The sequence below is a fragment of the Pantherophis guttatus genome, chromosome 5, assembly GCF_059756535.1.
Source record: "Pantherophis guttatus breed Tessera chromosome 5, ASM5975653v1, whole genome shotgun sequence".
NCBI lineage: Eukaryota > Metazoa > Chordata > Lepidosauria > Squamata > Colubridae > Pantherophis > Pantherophis guttatus.
This window is the reverse complement of record NC_142067.1, coordinates 94866309-94885478: the sequence shown is the minus strand read 5'-3', so window position 1 is coordinate 94885478 and position 19170 is coordinate 94866309. Positions and strand designations below refer to the sequence as shown.

Below are 19170 nucleotides of genomic sequence, written 5' to 3'. Positions count from 1 at the left end.
AAATTGAGATGTTTAAACTGATATGAATACAGTTTAATGCAATGTCTTGCACTGTTGTTCTTTACTAATATACACATTTCCTGGCACAGCTTTTTGAAATATTAACAATTCTGTAGAACTTTGACAGCCTGGTAGGTAAAAGAATATTTTCCTATACAGTATATCACATTTAAATGTTCTCCACCTGCAAATTGTTACATTTTATCTTGTCTTAGGAGAAAAATTAAGTCTCACAGAAACTTAAAAGCACAGATTAAAGCATATAAATCAAATTAAAAAAAAAAATACGGGAATTTTTTATTCTATTGGCAGCCAATCAAATAACAATTGCTGCTGGGCACGAGATTACCGCAACTATCTTCCCCAAGAGGAAAGAAAATGGGATTTAAATTTCTTTATATCTTTTCTTCTATTAAAGATAAAGACGTATAGCTGAAGGGTAAATGGAGGTAATATACATTCCACAAGTAAAATTGTGCCACAGTTTTGGAATCACATTTAAGCTTTTGTTTGCTTTCTTCAAATGTTGGATGGAAATCATGGAGACAGTACTTTCTCAAATCACAAAAAGAAAGCATGAGAGAAGTTAATGATTATAGCCACAGGACAGGGATACAAGGCAATGGGAGAGAAATAACTGAAACATGGCTTTCAATTAGGAAGACAGGTTTAAGTGTGGGTCACCTGGATAGGCATAGTTTTTAGTCGGGGCATCTGACCCTCATTTTATAAACTATTATTTCCAGAATAGTTAACTGGCTTAAAAGACAGTTATTAATCTTTAATAATGTTGGTTTTGTAGTGTTCAATTACATTACATTAAAATAATACTCTGAGTACTATAATCCTAAAATGTTTTATGTCTCCCTAGAGGTTACTTCATTTTTCTCAATTTATTCTTTTTATAGTTATGGCTGAGGCATATTACAACAAAAGAGTAAAAGAGGCATGACATGGAACATTAAACTGGTAGATTAAATACAGGTAGTCCTTGATTTACAACAGTTCGTTTAGTGACTTCGAAGTTACAGTGGTACTTATGACCATTTTGCACACTTATGACTGACATGATATGCAACATCCCCATGGTCAGTGATCAAAATTCAGACACTTGGCAACTGATTCATATTAATGACGGTTGCGGTGTCCTGGGGTCATGTGATTCCCTTATGCAACCTTCTGACCAGCAAAATCAATGAGGAAGCCAGATTCACAACCGTATTACTAACGTAACAACTGCAGTGATTCACTTAACAACTGTGACAAGAACTTTGCAGAATTAGATTTCTTCTATAAGTACCCTGTACACTACTTCTGATACCATTGCATGCTTATTTATCTAGAATTAAAAAGAAAGCTCCTGGATCTTAGGCAGCTGTGTTTCCCTGCTTTTTAAAATTTGTTTTGATAGATTGTTGATTATCCAAACCAGTTCAAGAAAAATATATCTCTTTCTTTGATATGATACTCTGATTTTCTGAGTGCACATAAAAGCCCACTCATCACCAAATCAAATGAATTTTCAAGGAGATAGTTAGAAGGAGCTATCTTCAGATATACTACAAACCTTTGTACAGAATTTCTGGGTCATTGCAACCATTTTTTATTTAAAACATTTTGTCTGTAATTCAAAATTTACAGTCATTAAGATGATGAATAAGTCTTTGACGATATACATTAAAATCATTTTTTTTTTGTTTACTGTCATCCTCCAACTTCTTTGTGTTTAATTGCTTGATAATTCATTGAAAGGGGTTTAAATAAAAATAAGTCTTTTTATATAATAAAGTGCAGTTCTTTTTCCCTATAATTATTTCAACCAACAATATTATTTCAGCAAAGAAGGAGATCTCCTTACTGGACAACCAACATAAAAGATATCACAGTCCACAAAAGAGGGAGGGTATGGGAAACATTTCAGAAGGAACCCTTCTTAGTTTTTCAGAAGGGGAGAAATACTTTTAGTTTTACAAGATTTTGTTAATGCTTTCTCAAAAGGTTAACAGCCCTTCCGATGCTGAGGAATGACTTGTGTTCATTGCCAGCTGGTAATTTTTAGTAGAGGAAACAAGCCAGAATTATCCACCAATTGCCATCTTTAAATGTCTTGCATTAAAGCTACCAGCATAACACTACTAGAATAGAACAGTGCAAAGCATACCAGAAATTTCATCAGAACATCCCATTCAAAACAAAAAAACTACAGTCATTTTGCTGCCAGTCCTATATGCAAGCTTTCCAGGAAAAGGAAGAAAAGCTAGACCAGGCCTGTCTATGTAGTTTCCTGGTAAAACAAACTTCTTAATGGACATAGCCCTTACTTGAAACAACCATCTTACTTCAATATCTACTTGGGCAGAAGCTGTTATGGAACTGGCCTCGCTCAAGCTAGGGGTTGCAAGAGTGAAATCCTATACAGATAGTCCTTCACCAAAGTTACAGTGGATCTCCCCAAAAGCTCCTTACAGCCCACTTTTGAAGTTACAGATGTTGCAGTCTTCCAGTTGAACAAAATTTGGGCACTCGGCAGTCTGCCAGATTGCATGGACACTGCAGTGGGCCTCAAGGAGTGGAAGGAAATATTCAATACAATTGAAGAATTCTAAGAAATGCTGAGGAAGAGTGAAAATGATTGGTTCACCTCAAGATGCGAAAACACAAGTTCTCTCATACTTTTCATACAAAAGCAAAAGGAGGGAAACAAGCTGACTGAAGCCAAGAACTTGGCATTTTGACTCCTCTAGAACTGATATAATATTTTTGTCAATTTTATTCCTGCTTTGTGCAGATTTTTTTTTCCTTTTGCCCTGGGTCAGGGGTGTCAGACTCAGGGCCTGCGGGCCGAGTCCAGCCCCCAGGGTGCTTAAATCTGGCTCACGGGACTGGACTGGAAATATCAAAGGATCGGCCCGCAATACCGCTGCTGGCCAAAACAGGCTGCAGAGTGCTGCTAGAAGCCGGGAAGGCCGAAAACAGGCCTTATGGAGGCCCTGTGCGACCTCCACGTGGCTCATTTTTGGCCAGCAGAGTGCTGCAAGAGGACTGGATTGGACTGGATTACAATCATGTGGGCTCAAGTAAATGCCTGATTTGGATAGAAAACAATCCACATCCTATGTTAATACTACAGTTTAAGGCCAGATTTTACATACTGTAGGTCCATTTAATCTACAATTAACATTCTATAATTAACAAACATTTCTTATTTACTATCCTGGAAATTTACCTCTGCTGTTAGATCTTGTATTATCATGTTATTTAAGCTATTGTATTTTTATTATTAGTTGAATAACAAAAATACAATAGTATAAATAGCTTTTTCTGCCTGGAAAAGCAATTTACAATTAAACAATGGGGTATAAATTTAGAAATAAAAAGTTTAGTGGTGTATGAAAAATAAGTAATAAATGGTTGCCAGTAATATCTAGGATAGGAAAATGGTTATAGTAAAGAACTGTGGAAAGAAAAAAGGGGAAAAAATGTGTCTTGAGCCTATGTCAAATGCCCGCCACGACCATGGCCGCCACGGCCATGCCCACCATGACCATGCCTGCAAACACAACCCTGATGAGGCCCTCAATGAAATCAAGTTTGACACCCCTGACCTGGATTATTGAACCCAAAATCTGAAGTTAGTCTTTCTCTTAAAAGTATCTAAAATTAAAGAGTTTGGGGAGTGAAACAAAAATATCCTTCCATTAGGAAACAGAGCCATAGCACTTAAAATATAATAATAATCCCAGCTTTACACACTTTCAATTAACTGTACCTGAGACAGGAGCAAAAAATCTGAACTATCCGATGTGACAAAACAGATTTGATACTGCTTTTGAACTGGCACTATCATCTGAAGTGGAATGGGACAATTCGCCACAACCAATTTGCCACGGCCAACTCGCTGCAGGACAACTCGCCATGGTCAACTTGCATGGGACAATTAAACAATTCAATTTAATTACTTAAAATAAATAAAAAATTATTTAATTTTTGTCATTCACATTTCATTCTGTCCATCCTTTCGCATCCTTTTTTTAATGATTCTATTCTGCAATTCCTTTGATATTAGTGTAACTTTTATCCCATCGTGAGTTGGCCGTGGCGAGTTGGCCGTGGTGAGTCGGCCGTGGCAAGTTGTTAACGGTGATTTGTCATAGATCCCCCCCCCGAAAGCTGGCTATGACTAGCTGAGTAAAACCTGCAGGGACTCCTTTACCTTTTATAGTCATGCCTAATGGCTGGAGTAATCTGGCAAGTTCTGACCTATTTCTTATGTATGCAAATGTTCTTGTGGTGGCCCTCACGGTCTCTTTCAGTTCTTTAGTTTGTATCTAAGTCCCCACCTTGGAATGATTACCCAAGTTCAGGATATTCCATACATGTCATACCAGAGACAATATGGTTCAGAACAGAATAAATTATACATTTTGATGAAAGGAATGGGGGTAGTTGTTCTTAGTAAATATGTTGTACAGATACTTGAATTTTGCTTTTATGAGCTGAGGTATGTTTTCATACTATTAATGAAGGTTTTTATGCAGCTGTTTTAATGTGCTATGGTGCAGTTACAGTATACATGGTTCAAATTTGATCTGTGTTCTGTTCCCCCAATACTCCAGTCACCAACCAACCTAACAATTAAAATTCCACATAGACTATAAATACTGCAAGGTGATCCATATTTTTGAATGCTCTGCGGCAGCCTTGCCAGAATGATGTCTGCAAAATATAAAGATATAAATTAGTTTTACTTTTGTCATAGATTCCACAGGAGAGCATTTCATGTGCCTTTGAAGTGGCCAAAGCATAGGGCTCATACATTAAAACATAGTTAAATTGAAATTTCTGCTACTGTGTATTGGAAGATCAAATTCAGTTTGAAGTCTGGAGAAATCCTTAAAACAATCATTACATAATAATAGGTTTAAATACATAAGTCTGACTTCCAGACAAACTTTCCAATGGAATACTATTTTCAGAGTAATTTTCCAAATAATTAAATATTAATGAGTCCTATTAAGAAAAAATCTGTGCAACTAAAAATATGTATAATGAACATGGATTGCTATTATCCCAAGAAAATCAATCAGGTACGTGACAATCCCCTTTGATTTGGTACTTTCCTGAAATATAATTATGTTATTTCCCAAGTGCTGCAACATCCTGTTTGGTCAGCTAAATTAATTTTGAATGTGAAAATACGTGACCTCCTTTTCTTTGTTCAACATAGTATTAAAAGTGACTGCAGACAACAGAGAATCATGGAAGGTATTTATTTTATTTCTTATAAAATATGTAATGGGTTGTAGGAAGTGGTCAGAGTGAGGGTTAGAAAAGAACTAGTAATTTGTGTGCTAACTGTTGTGGTCTAATTTTGCCAAAAGTATTTATAAAGTTGTGTATATGAATGGCTAATTTTGAGCCTAGTAGAGCATTAATACTTTTGCTTCCTTCTTTAAAGGTCCCACTCCACCACCATTCTTCTTAATTTAGAGTGCAGTGTTATGATTCCTAGCAACCATAGCAAACTGGGAGCAGTAGCATAAAGTAAATCTCCCTTACTGGGTTGGAAAATGGTTAAATTTATAGAAAAGGATATTTTTTTGAAGCTTTCAGTACTCCGACATCCTGATCTCCCCGTCAAGAGGGTGAAATTGAGTCATGCTGAACCCTATCAAGGTTCAATCTGCAGGATCTAACCTTATCTCCAGGTTTTCTGATAATTCAATAGAAAATCTATACCGGCTATGGAGCTGACATAATTAATTTCCATTCCACTGAATTAATGGGCTATAGCAGTGATTCCTAAAGTGGGCGGTACCACCCCCCTGGGGGGCAGTGGGATGATTTAGGGGGCACTAAGAGGCAAGGGGGGTGGCAGAGAAGTGCTGGAGGTGGGCTTGCATGGCGTCGGCCATTCCTCTTCCGGGTTTACAACCCGAAGCTCAGATTATCAGACTAGCTGGCCAGTGCGCATGTGCGCACTGAAAGTTTGTTTCCCGGTGCGCGCATGCCCACTAGGCAGCTCCCCTTACCACATGTGCGAGGCTGAACTGTTGGATGCTTTCTTATTGCTCTCCTTGCTTGTTATTGGTTGCTGCTTGCCCGAACCACCCGGCCCAGGCCCAGCTGCTCTGCTCCTTGCCTGCTTGACTGCCGTCGCCTTCCTAACTTTTGGTAAGTTGCAGGTGGGCTGCCGTGGGGGGGAGGGCCTGGGGGGGTGGCATGCCATGCCTGGCTGGCTGATGCTGCTGATGCAGTGCTGTGCTGCCCAGGATCGAGGAGGGCTGCTGGTGGGGAGGCCTGGGGAGGGCTCAGGATCAAGGTAGGTTGCTGCAAGGGTGGGGCGCAGCAGGCCTGGCTGGCTAGCTGGATGCTTACTAGCCATCCCGGGAAGGCCTCTGGTAACATCGGGGTCGGGGTCCAATTTTGCTGAATGCCCCTTTCTTACCATGGTAAGGGGACGGGCTGCAGCTGTTGCGCTGCCACCTGCATCGCTTGCTTGGAACTGGTTTGGAAAGGGAAAAAAAGCAGCCGAATTAGGTGAGACACGCCCCACCCAGATCCCTCCAAACGGGTCTCCCTACGGTAGCCTCCCTGCTGAAAAGCTTTCCTGCTTCTCCTCTGCCTGCATTCTGTTACCGGCTCTGCACCCAGGTAGCGCCAGTGGCCCAGGGAGTGTCTTGTTGGTCTTCGGGGGGTGCAGAGCCGGTAACAGTATGCAGGTAGAGAAGTGGGAAGTGCTTTTCGTGCCCCCAGCTCATTCACTGCAAGAAAGAGCGGGCGCTTGGAAGAGTGGGCTCTGTTTGGGTGGGCGATCACTGTTGGGTCGCGTAGTTCAGCGGGGAGGCTACCGAAGGAAGACCCGTTTGGAGGGATCTGGGTGGGGCCTGTCCCGCCTAATTAGGCTGCGGTTTTTTTTTCTTTCCAGATCAGCTCCAAGCAGTGGTGCGATTCTACCGGTTCTCACCAGTTCAGTAGAACCAGTTGTTAAGTAGTTAAGTAGTTAAGCAGTTCGGTGAACCAATTGTTAAATGAAATCTCCTTTTGCTTTTTGCCACTTTACAGGGTTAATCCTGTAAGGAATCACAACATTCGGTGTTGTTTTCTAGCCTAATCTTTATTAACCCTGCTTACAGAAACTGCCTCTCCATTAACCCTTATTACATTCTTGGCAGTACGCCTAGACTTATTGTCGCTTCCTATTCCGGAGATTCTCAGAGGTTTTTTTTTTTTTTTGCTTGACTTTCTTAAAGGGGAAGGGTTGTTTTAAGCTTTTTACACCACTGTGGGGAGGAAATACTCCCCTGTTGGAGTTCTTCCAGCCAGGATGCAATGATCAGCACTTTGAAGAAATAATTGAATAATGAAGCAGAAGCTTTTAATGACAAGGAACCAAGATGAGTGACATTCAGTAAGACTTATTGACTAGCTAGAAAGATTGACATTCAAATGTGAGTTTACATACCCTTTCTGACTTTTGGTCTAAAACTGGTTTTTGGTGAAGTTTAATTCTGTGCTTGGTGATGTTTAATCCTGTGTTTAGTGATGAGATAATTTTCCCTATTTAGCTTTGTTTGGAAGGAAACATGTTAATCTCTGTTCCTGAAAAGAAGCAGCTTTGGAAATCTGACTAGTTCTGTGTCTATTTGTTCTGGTCATTGGTTTAACAAGCAACAGATACTCTATGTCAGATGTAAATGCCTTATTCCCTAATGTGTAAATAATGTATATATGGGATATCAGGGGTTAACTTATTCTTTGACTCTTAATGTATTCATAACTCACCATTCCCACTCTTGGCTCCACCCTTTGTATATATAAGGAGCCACCTTCACCATTTTCTTTGCTTCTATCTGTGATTATTCAGTGAATATAGAATGCCTATTATAATTAAAGAGAAATATATTTAAACCTCTAACTCTTATTATTATTATTGAGTCTGATCCTGAAAATATTGCAACAAGCTGGTAGCAGAGGATGGTTAATTGACTCAATAAATACCTAAAAATGTCTAAGAAAGATAGGCCCAACACCAGGGCCTACAGCAAAGAAATAGAAACTGAACAAGAAATAATCAACGAATCCACAAACGCGATTTCGAGAGAATCCGGAGAATACACCACTGAAGAAGAAGAATTAATAAATGAAAATGATGGCCAGGAGGAAATCGAAATAGAAAATAACGAACTCAGGTCAGAGATATTGAAGTTATTAAAAAGCCAGAAGAATGATGAAAGCCTCATCGCGAACCTCCAAGAAATGCTGAAGAACAACGGAGCAGCGAGAGAGAAAAACATCGCTAAAGAGAAACCCAAAGACCAAAAAACTGTGAGTGATATGACTACAGAGAAAGTCGTTATGAAAAAGAAAAAATGTGATCCCGCGCGAAATTTTGAATGGCAGCCATCTTGGTTTCAACAAGCCTCCAAAGTGAGCGAAGCAGAGCCAATCAAAATGCTCAGTTCAAAATTTCTGGCGCGAAAAACGTTATCAGACAACGAAAGTGAAAAGGAGGATTCAAACTATTCGGAAGAGCCAGAATCAGAAAGTGAAGACGACTTAACGAAATCCCAAGTAAAGTCAGCAATGAAGACACTTTTTGCTGCATTTGGGCCAAAATTAAAAATTTCCAAAGCGCCAACGAAGAAGCGAGCGAACAAGCCGATACTTCAAGACCTGCACACTCCCATCCTGACTTCGAGAGCGACGACGCCCGAGCCCAGAGAGCCATGTCGATTCCGCCCTACACCGCAGACCGAAGCAAGTGCCAACGCACCCAAAAGAAAGAGAAGAACAGTCGCCGCCATCAGAACTCCTAAGACCGAGCCAGAGACCGACTCGTCTGAAGAGGAGCGGAGCGAGCGAGCTACAATGGAGAGAACCTTCCACGACGACGCCAAAGAAGAAATGAACAACGCGCATGTGCGAAACTACGTAGACGGTCCGGAAAGACTTGAACTGGCCAGAGAACCGCGCAGACTCGTTGCGAGCATCCCCATGCCGTTTTGCAATTTCCTACACTTGCGAGACCACGGACTACCTCAGGTTGTAAGTAATGGACAAAATAATGTGGGAAACTTACCCAGTGACTTCCCAAAACTTAGGGTTGATGGCATTAATTTGCAAGAATGGTATCAACAGCTCCAGGTTGTCTTTATGAAAGAAAATTTACTATTTTTTATCACTAGTCCCCCAAGAAGACCTTGGACTTTAAAAATAGATTGTTTACACCATAAGGCATTTTTCTTAATAATATCTAGCGTGTCTCCTGCAATGTATCATAGCATCAAACCAAATCTAACTGTTTCAGAAATAATTCAATGCATGTTTAATTTGTTTCACAGCGATAGTGTAGCTACCACCACAAGAATGTCTAAGGACTTCTTTTCTTCCAGAGTAAAACCAGGGGTTTCCATAAGTGAGCATTTAATATCTTTAAACAAAATAAGAGCTGAGCTGCATTTGAGGGGGGAAGTGATTTCAGATCAAACAATGAAAAGTGTTATTATCAACTCACTTGATTCATCATGGGATAGTTTTATGTCACACTTAGACACCATCAATCTAGGATATTTATCAATAGAAAGTCTGTCTAACAAATTGATAGCAGAAGACAATTCAAGAAAAAATCGTTATAGCAATCACACAGAACACAAATCTTTTAGGAAGGTAGCTTTCCAAGAAAAATATAATGAAACTTTTAAATGCCACAATTGTGGGTCCAGGGAACACAATAGAAGAGATTGTCCCAAAATTTCAAAGGAAAGACATAGGTCAGAATATAGGAATAAATACAATTATAGACAGTCTTCCACAGATAGACATAAATATAGAAGCCCACCAAATTACAGAGAAAGTAGAGGGGGCAGAGAAAATTCAAAAGAGAGAAAATCTGGTTCACTGAATGGACTAAATAAACAAGACAGCACTAAAACGCAACAAAATGAGAACAATAATTGGCTTATTGACTCTGGGGCAACTAATCACACCACTAATAACAAAAATATATTGTCTTCATTTACAGAAGATAAGTTTGTAATAAAGGTAGCTAATCAAGAAAAAGTTCAAGTATTAGGCAGAGGGAATGTGACCTTGCCTGGTCTAGGAAAAATAGAGGGGGTATTGTTAATACCAGAAATACCTCATAACATACTAAGTGCCATAAAACTAAGCAGAGATTCTGACATCAATATAGTTTTCTCAAAGGAAAAAGCAACTTTAGAGAAGAATAAAACAAATGTAGGCACTGTGATGATTAAAGGAGGCCTACCCTATCTGATAACAAAAGAAAGATGGTTACATAACATTGATTCAAATATGGAAGATTGTATTGAGGCAGATGATGAAAATATTAGTAACAGTGACAATGATGAATGTAAAATATCTCATGATCACACAGATACACACAATGAGAAGAAACCAAAAATAGGTAAACCAATTCATGACGAGTGTGCTCACATCTTACATAGGAAGTTAGGACATGCAAGTTTTCCTGTAGTACAAAAAATGACTGAACACGCAGAAGGTGTCAAAATAAAAAATTGTGAAAATTATTTGGAATGCTCAGTATGTAAATCTACTAAACTAAAAACTAGTCCCAGGCCAAAAAAATCCACCAGATCAACTAACAAAATTTTTGACTTAGTACACATGGACTTAGTTGGCCCATTAACTCCATCAATCACTTATAGAAAACGTTACTTCCTAACAATAGTAGACGATTACAGTCGCTATGGTTTTGTTTACACATTAAAACACAAGGATGAAACCTTTCAAAAATTTAAGGAATTTTACAAACGCATAGAAACACAACATAATATCAGAATAAAACAAATTATGACAGATAGGGGATGTGAATTCATGTCTAAAGAATTCTCCCAATGGTTAAAGGATAGAGGAATGCTACATTACACGTCTAGTCCATTTTCTGCGTTCCAGAACGGGATTGTAGAGAGAAAGAATTCCACATTACAAACCATGATTAGGTGCACATTAGAGGATGCTGGTTTAGGCAAACAATTTTGGTCAGAAGCCTTACATTATTCAAATTACACTCAAAATAGAACCTGGTCCAGTATTGTGAATAAGACACCATATGAGGTGATGTATAATAGGAAACCAAAATTAGCACACATGCACATATTTGGGGTCACTGCAGACGTACACATACCTAAACAGTTGAGAAGAAAGGGAGAAAACGTATCCAGAAGACTAAGATTTATGGGATATGAAACTGGCACCAAAGGGTACAGATTCATTGATAATAATAACAAATTTATAGTTTCCAGAACAGCTGTGTTCCACGAACAGGCCAACTGGTCTAAATTACATCTTAATGAAATATTTCCAAATAAATGCAAAGATACAAAATCTCGTGAGGAAGGGACAATAGAAAATCAAAATATCAACAAAAATAAAAACAAAACCAAAACATGGACAAATAGTCAACACAAAATAAAGACAGACACATTAACAAAAAAGGAAGCAAGATATTTGCATGACTACCATAGCAAACCTGAAAGAGCTATTAGGAACAACAGAAATCAAATACCAAATAAATACAGAGATTACATAATGCATATGGATGGTGAACAAATAACACCTAATACATATGAGGAAGTATTAAAACTCCCTCGTGAAGAAAAGGAAAAATGGGAACTAGCTATGAAAAAAGAGATGGAAAGTTTGCAAGGATTAAATGTATTCACACCTGCGATTGCACCTAAAGATAAAACAATTATTGGTACCAGGTGGATTTATAAAATTAAGAACCTAGAAGGAGGCAATACCCTATACAAAGCTAGATTGGTTGCACAAGGTTATGCACAAAAATATCCGGAGGACTATACTGACACGTACTCCCCCACAGTAAGAACAGAGAGTGTTAAAACAGCTCTAGTAGTAGCATCCGCACTCAATCTTGATGTATTTCAATATGACATACAGACTGCGTATCTACACGCAAAACTAGATAAGGAAATATATGTAAGAGCACCTCACAGTCAATACACTAATAAAAATGAAATTTGGCTATTGAACAAGAGTTTATACGGATTAAAGCAATCTGGCAAAAGATGGTACGATTGCTTGGTAAAAGTACTTAAGACCATGGATTTCAACGCTACCACTGCTGATAACTGTTTCTTTGTCAAAAAGAGTGATGATTACATTGAATTTGTATTGATTTATGTAGATGATATTTTATATATAGGAAAACACAAAGAGAGAAGAGAAATCTTTGTAAACAAGCTAAATGAACATTTCTCGTTGAAATCTCTAGGTAAAGTAAACAAATACCTTGGTGTACAAATTAACAAAACTAGAAGGGGATTCAAACTTACTCAGAAAGATAAGATTATTGAACTTCTAAACAAATGCAATTTAAACAATGCCAAACCCTGTGATACTCCTATGCAAACTGATTTCCTTAGAAATACTGATGAATCTTCCCCTGAATTCAAGGATAATACATTTTATAGATCAGTCATAGGTTCACTTCTTTATATATCTAATTGGACTAGGCCAGATATTGCATTACCACTCAATTTATTATCAAGGCACGTTAGCAAACCAACAATGTATCACTGGGAAGCTGTCAAAAGAATTTTAAGATGTCTGAAAAGTACATTAGACTTTTGCCTAGTATTAGAACCTAGTGATAATAAAGAACCAAAACTTACATGTTACGCAGATGCGGATTGGGCTGGAGATATATCATGCAGAAAAAGTACTTCTGGTTATATTTTTCTGTTAAATGACTGTCCAGTTTACTGGTACACTGGTAAACAAGAACTGGTAGCCACTTCAACCACAGAAGCGGAATATGTTTGTTTATCCAAAGCTGCAAATAACCTTGTATGGTTTAATGATTTAATTTCAGATGTTTGGAAAAAACCTGCTTTGCCTTTTGTTATGCATGAAGACAATAAAGCAGCCATTGAAATATCTAGATCCGATGCCATTGGACAAAGATCCAGGCATATAGATATAAAATTTAAGCATGTGAGACAATTGTCTCAAGATGGATTTATCAAAGCAGTGCATTGTGATACCTCTGAACAATTAGCTGACATATTGACGAAGCCTTTACCTTCTAAACAGCACAAATACTTAACTTCCAAATTGTATGTCTTATATTGTCCTGAATCTGAATGTAATTGGTGTTGTATAGCGAACCGGCATTTAGAGGGGGATTTGTCAGATGTAAATGCCTTATTCCCTAATGTGTAAATAATGTATATATGGGATATCAGGGGTTAACTTATTCTTTGACTCTTAATGTATTCATAACTCACCATTCCCACTCTTGGCTCCACCCTTTGTATATATAAGGAGCCACCTTCACCATTTTCTTTGCTTCTATCTGTGATTATTCAGTGAATATAGAATGCCTATTATAATTAAAGAGAAATATATTTAAACCTCTAACTCTTATTATTATTATTGAGTCTGATCCTGAAAATATTGCAACACTCTATTTGCTTCTTTGCTTCATTCTGGAGAGCTTAAATGACCTCTCTGCTAAAGGGTTTCACTTTATGAGCAAGAGTTGGCTGCTGATAGTTATCATTGCATTTTAACTATTTTAATTCCTCAAGGTATCTGGCACCCTCCCTGATTTGTAACTCCAGTTTGCAGGTATTTCTAATCTAATGATTGGTATTTAGGGCAGCTTTTTGCAAGCAAAGAAGCTTTTTGTATTTTTGTACAGGTAATCCTTGACTTACAACTGTTACAATGGCACTGGAAAAAGTGATGTATGACCGTTTTTCACACTTATGACCATTGCAGCAAACTGTCATTAAGGCAAAGAAGCGATGCCACATGACCACCTGGCCATGGCCACCCAATCACATGAAGCACTGCAGTTGTGAAATGAGTGATACGGTTGTTAAGAATGCTGCAATGGGCATAAATGTGAGGATAGTCATATGTGTTAGGACCAGTCAAAAGTGCGAGGACCGGTCAGAAATGACTTTTTTCAGCCCTCTGATTAGTCCCTATACCCGGTCACATGATCAGCTAGCCACACCCACCCAGTCACATGACGACCAAGCCATGCCCACCCAGTCACATGACCACCAAGCCATGCCCACCCAAATAAGCCACGCCCACAGAACCGGTTGTTAAAAAAATTGAATTCCACCACTGGCTCCAAGCAAATGGTGCACAAACTTCAACAGCTCTTGCGCCGCCGCCTGCACCACTTACTTGGAGCTGGTTTGGAAAGGGAAAGAACGCAGCCAAATTGGCAAGAGTTTTTGAAGCTTGCAGACCGCAGCCCGTCCCAGAAAAAGGCATTCGAAGAAATGGGAGCTTTGCCACAGACCCCTATGTCACCAGAGGCCTTCCCAGGGTGGCTACTATGAGCCAACCAGGCCTGCCACCCCACCTGCTGAGGATCCAGGTGGGCTGCCATGGGGGGCGGGTGCCGCCGTTGCCACCACTGCCATTCCACCAGGAAAGCCAGGGCCAGTATCAGTAAGAGTTGGAAGGGACCTTGGAGGTCATTTAGCAACCCCCTTCTCATGCAGAAGGACTATACTAGGGATTCGAACCACCTTTTAATTCTAGACACTGCAGCCCACCCCTGCCTCCTCAGGTGTTGGAGCATGTGGGGAGGATGCTTTTCAAGGAGCCACAAGGGGGGCTGAGAGCAGAGTTATTCTGACAGTGTCTTTTAAAATTGCTTGGAAGAACAATTTTTTCCCTAAAAATAATGATTTGTATACTGTGGAATAAAACATATGCCTGGAAAAAGTACTTGGAAAACTTAGACAGAAGGAAAAGAAAGGCAGGAGTGGACTCATTATCAGTAGCTAGTAGTTCGTTGTTATCAGTGACTCCCACTGATTCTAAACTCATTTTAAGACTGGGATTGGTGACTACTGAAATTTAAGTATTCAACACTGGTCTCAGAAATCTTTGAGAACCTGCAGAGGTGAAGACATTAGGTGGCCATCAGTCATTACTTTAGTGATGTACTCAAAGAGATCAGGCATGACATTGCTTATTTATCAGAACTGTTTGCAAAGTTCAATGAAGTGAATTTGCAGTTGCAAGGAAATGAGGTCAATCTTATTAAGGCCAAATCTGTCATTTATACGTTTATTTCAAAGTTAGCTATTCAAGGGCAATATAGGCCATCACGAGCTATACCAGTTTCCCAGCTTGTCCGAGTTAGAAGAGAAAGGTGGGATACAAGATGATGATCTGCAAGTTTTTTGTGACCATTTGGACATGCTGCATAAAGATACGTCTGAGCGATATCAGAATCCTCTTTTGATGGAAATTCCAGATTGGGTGATAAATCCATTTTCAGATACTGAGGAAGATGGGGTAGTGGAGGAACAACTAATAGAGCTGCAAAATGACATTTAGCTGAAGCCAAAGTTTAAGAAATCGTACAAAGAGTTTTGGTTACAGAAGGAAATTTCTGATCGCTATCCTGCACAATGGACAGTGGTTAAGAAGCTCCTTGTTGCATTTCCAACATCATATTTGGTGGAACGTGGTTTCAGTGTGGTCATCCAACTTCTCTCCAAGCAAAGAAATCGACTCCAGATTACTGAATGTGGTGATTTAAGACTCCTGCTAAGTGACTTAAAACCAGACATTGGGAAACTGGTATCATTTCATCAAGCCCATCCATCACATTAAGAATTTACTGAACAGTGAAGTAGTTACTAAATTTTACTGAGTTTACTAAGTTAGTAGTTACTAAGGTTCTTGATAAATGACTATCAGACTTTGAAAACCTGCCATCACTGGATCATGTTCAACAATTTTGTTGAATTAATGAAAGATTTTTAAATTGGATTTTGAATAAATGTGCGATTAATTGTTAGTTTTGAATTTTACTGTTACTATCTTCCTTAGTGGGTCGTGCAAACCGCTATTCAGAACAATGCTATTTATAGGGGTAGGAGGCACTGAGGATGAGTTTGTAGCATCAAGGGAGCAGTGGATTGAAAAAGTTTGGGAACCACTAGGCTAGATAGTAGAAGAACAAGTAGAATGAAGATATGTCCATTTTAATTTTCCTTTCTAAACATTATTAAGCACAATTATTTACTTGTATAATGTGGGCTATTTTGCTGTTCAACTTAGTGACGGAGATAGCATTATAGTAATACATCTTTTCAGAAGCATTCTTCTAAGTGACTGGTGTATGCTTAGAGTTGAAATTTAGGCAACATGTGACACTTTGGATCATTGTTTCAGTTATTTCTTTACTAGATGTCTTCATGCCTTCAACAATGGCAGAGCTTCTAATGTACTTGAAAAGCTTTTATAAATTCAGGGAGATATTCAGAGATGTTTCTGCCTTGAAAATAGTTCATGTTGAACTGTATAGTTAAACATCAGCAATTGATCACAGGAAATGTTTTGTGACATTTTGTATTATATGATAAAATACTTTATAACTTTTATGTCATGTTTTATAAAATTTGCCAAATTTCAATTCCATGGGAGTCATAGGTCATAAGTCCTGTAAATTGAGGTACCTTGATTCAAAAAGTTTTGTTCTAGCTTGCCTCATTTCACCCAGTTAAAGGTTATAGACACAAGAGTTTTAATAGTATATATGGTTATATATACTTCTTATTTAGATCAGGACATTTATCAGGACAAGCAAAATAGAATTCCTTTACAATAGATTGCCTAATACATTTTGTGACCAAACAGTAATTTGATGCCTCTATAACAGCTCATTCTTATTGCGGTAACATAATGGATGTGGATACCACTGGGGCTTCTCTTGAAACTGGAAAACAAGAAGGCTTGGAGTTTGGGGGTAAGATTAACCTATATCTGAATATATTTATGTTGTTAATATTGATATAATGTAAATGTTCTTTCTCTTTTCTGTTCAATGTGTTAAGTCTGTATGCTCCTTAATAGAATATCGTTGCTTCTTTTCTTCTTTGGAAAAAAAATAGATGTTTGTTGCAACTATACAAATAGCCTAAACATAGCGATTAGATTTGCTTTATAACAATCTATACAATTGCACAATTATATCCCTACAGCAATAGGTTCATATTCTTAAAACAACTAAGGGTTTCTGTCTCCTCTTAGGAATGAGAATTGAGAGAACTTTTCTTTGGCATTTAATTTTACTTCTTCATTGTGGTCCATTCCGTAGTCCTTGCTATGGTTTCTGAACATTACTTCTGTTTGCTTTTTTCCTCTAATATCTTTTCCCCCATCCCTACTTTTGCCATAAGAACCACTCACTTGTTGGCTGTTGTCCTTTGTGTAAATGTATTATTTTGGTTCCTATGTCCTGCTTCCTGTTTCCCCCCCTCCCACCTTACACAATAAATTTAATACATATTTGCTGCTCTTTTTGTGTGCCTTCAAGTCAAGTTTTTTAACTCACAAATACCTGGAGTTTTCTTGGCAAGAATTTGGAAGTGGTTTGCCATTGCTTTCTTTCTAAAGTTAAGAGTGACTCATTCATGGTCACCCATCTGGCTTGATGATTAAGGCAGGACTATAACTCTTCCAGTTTCTAACTTACCCATTACACTAAATTGGCCATGGTGTCCTTGATGCTCTCTAGGCTTGGTTGTTTCATTACCCAACTAGGTAACATCATCAGTTCTAGGCTCTTTGATGCTCACCTAGGTGGCAGCATTTACTTTAATTTCAAAAATGAACAGCTTCCATTGTAGTTAATTCAGATGCTAGAATGGAACATTGCTGGAAATGTGGATTAGATTGAAAAACTGAAAAAAAATTTTGAAGAAAGCAATGGCTATGTTCATGAAGTACTTTTCTAGTTTTCCAGAAACTACAATTTTTAACAAAGTTACTGATAAACCCATCAATAGTAGCAATGTGACATCTTGACCGTTATTATGCAGATGGGCTTCCTATTTGATGACATTCTTACCCGTATTTACCCGAAAATAAGACTCTGTCTTATATTTTTTTGAACCCTGAAATAAGCACTTGGCCTTATTTTCGGGGAGGTCTTATTTTGGGGCGCATGGAGGAAACCAGAGGAAATGGGGACCGGCTGCACATGTGTTTAAACATTTTCGGGGACGGCTTATTTTCAGGGGGGACTTATTTTAGGGCATGTGCTCAAAAGCCCGATTGGGCTTATTATCAGGGGATGTCTTATTTTCAGGGAAACAGGGTAAACATAAAAACAGCTGTTCTGTTTAGTTTAATTCCAACTGTTATTTTAAATCAGAAGCACATTTCTCATGTTTGTTTTTTTCCCTCTGCAAGGGGTTGAGGCTTCAAAAATAATTGCAAGGAGAGATCTAAACTATCTAGAGAAGTATAAAATGAAGATTAAGCGTGTCAGTGAAAAAACAAATATTGATGTAGCAGTGATTGCTGGTATAATATCTCGAGAATCACATGCTGGAACTATCCTAGAAGATGGTTGGGGTGACCATGGAAATGGATTTGGATTAATGCAGGTAAAAACTTTTGTTATAAATTAAGAAACACACAATGTCCAATCTTCAACAACTCAAAGCAAAGATATCCTGGAGTAATTATAAGGTGTGATTATAATTGTCCCCAAGCAAAATACAACCTTGTATAATGGAAAGTTTTCCCATTTCTCCCTAAATTCACTCTCTGCCCCCTCTTTATAGTATCTTTCCCATGTTCTGACTGTACATCTTTTGGTAACTGATCTGTATTTTTTAATTATTAGCTTGTAAAAGCAATTGAACTATCCCAGCATAACATAATCATAGCAATAATTATTACATAATAAAGGCATTTCATCATTTTTCAGGTGAATAAAAGATATCATAAAATAGTTGGCACCTGGGATAGTGAGGAACACATTACTCAGGGGGCTCTCATTCTCTGTAACATGATAAAGGAGATTAAAAAAAAATTTCCATCATGGACAAACGAACAGCAGCTCAAAGGTATGAAACATCATTCTACTAAAATCTATATAGAATCTGTTTTATGTCCAGATCCTTCATATCATTTTTCCATGTGACTCAGTATTTATACCATGTGATAATGGTTCTCTGGTTTGAAGAAGAAAATAGAAAATTCCCAACCAAAGATGAGATCTTTAGAAAAGAAATATATATGCTCTAGCATTCATTTATGATAGTTTTTGTTGCCAACCAATCCTTTTTTATTATTCACCTAGTACAGGTGGCCATTGATCTACAACCA

At 38.2% G+C, this 19170-nt stretch overlaps 1 protein-coding gene across 1 annotated transcript in view; it reads left to right on the top strand.

Moving 5' to 3' along the window:
* Positions 1-5168: 5168 nt before the first annotated feature.
* LOC117673736 (lysozyme g-like) overlaps positions 5169-19170 on the top strand; it is a 17834-nt gene continuing 3832 nt past the window's right edge. The window contains exons 1-5 of the mRNA XM_034431297.3: positions 5169-5265; positions 6121-6174; positions 16712-16798; positions 18247-18443; positions 18770-18908. Of these exons, the coding sequence (XP_034287188.3) occupies positions 5259-5265; positions 6121-6174; positions 16712-16798; positions 18247-18443; positions 18770-18908 (484 nt within the window). The 5' untranslated portion in view covers positions 5169-5258. The remainder of the gene's footprint in view (positions 5266-6120; positions 6175-16711; positions 16799-18246; positions 18444-18769; positions 18909-19170) is intronic.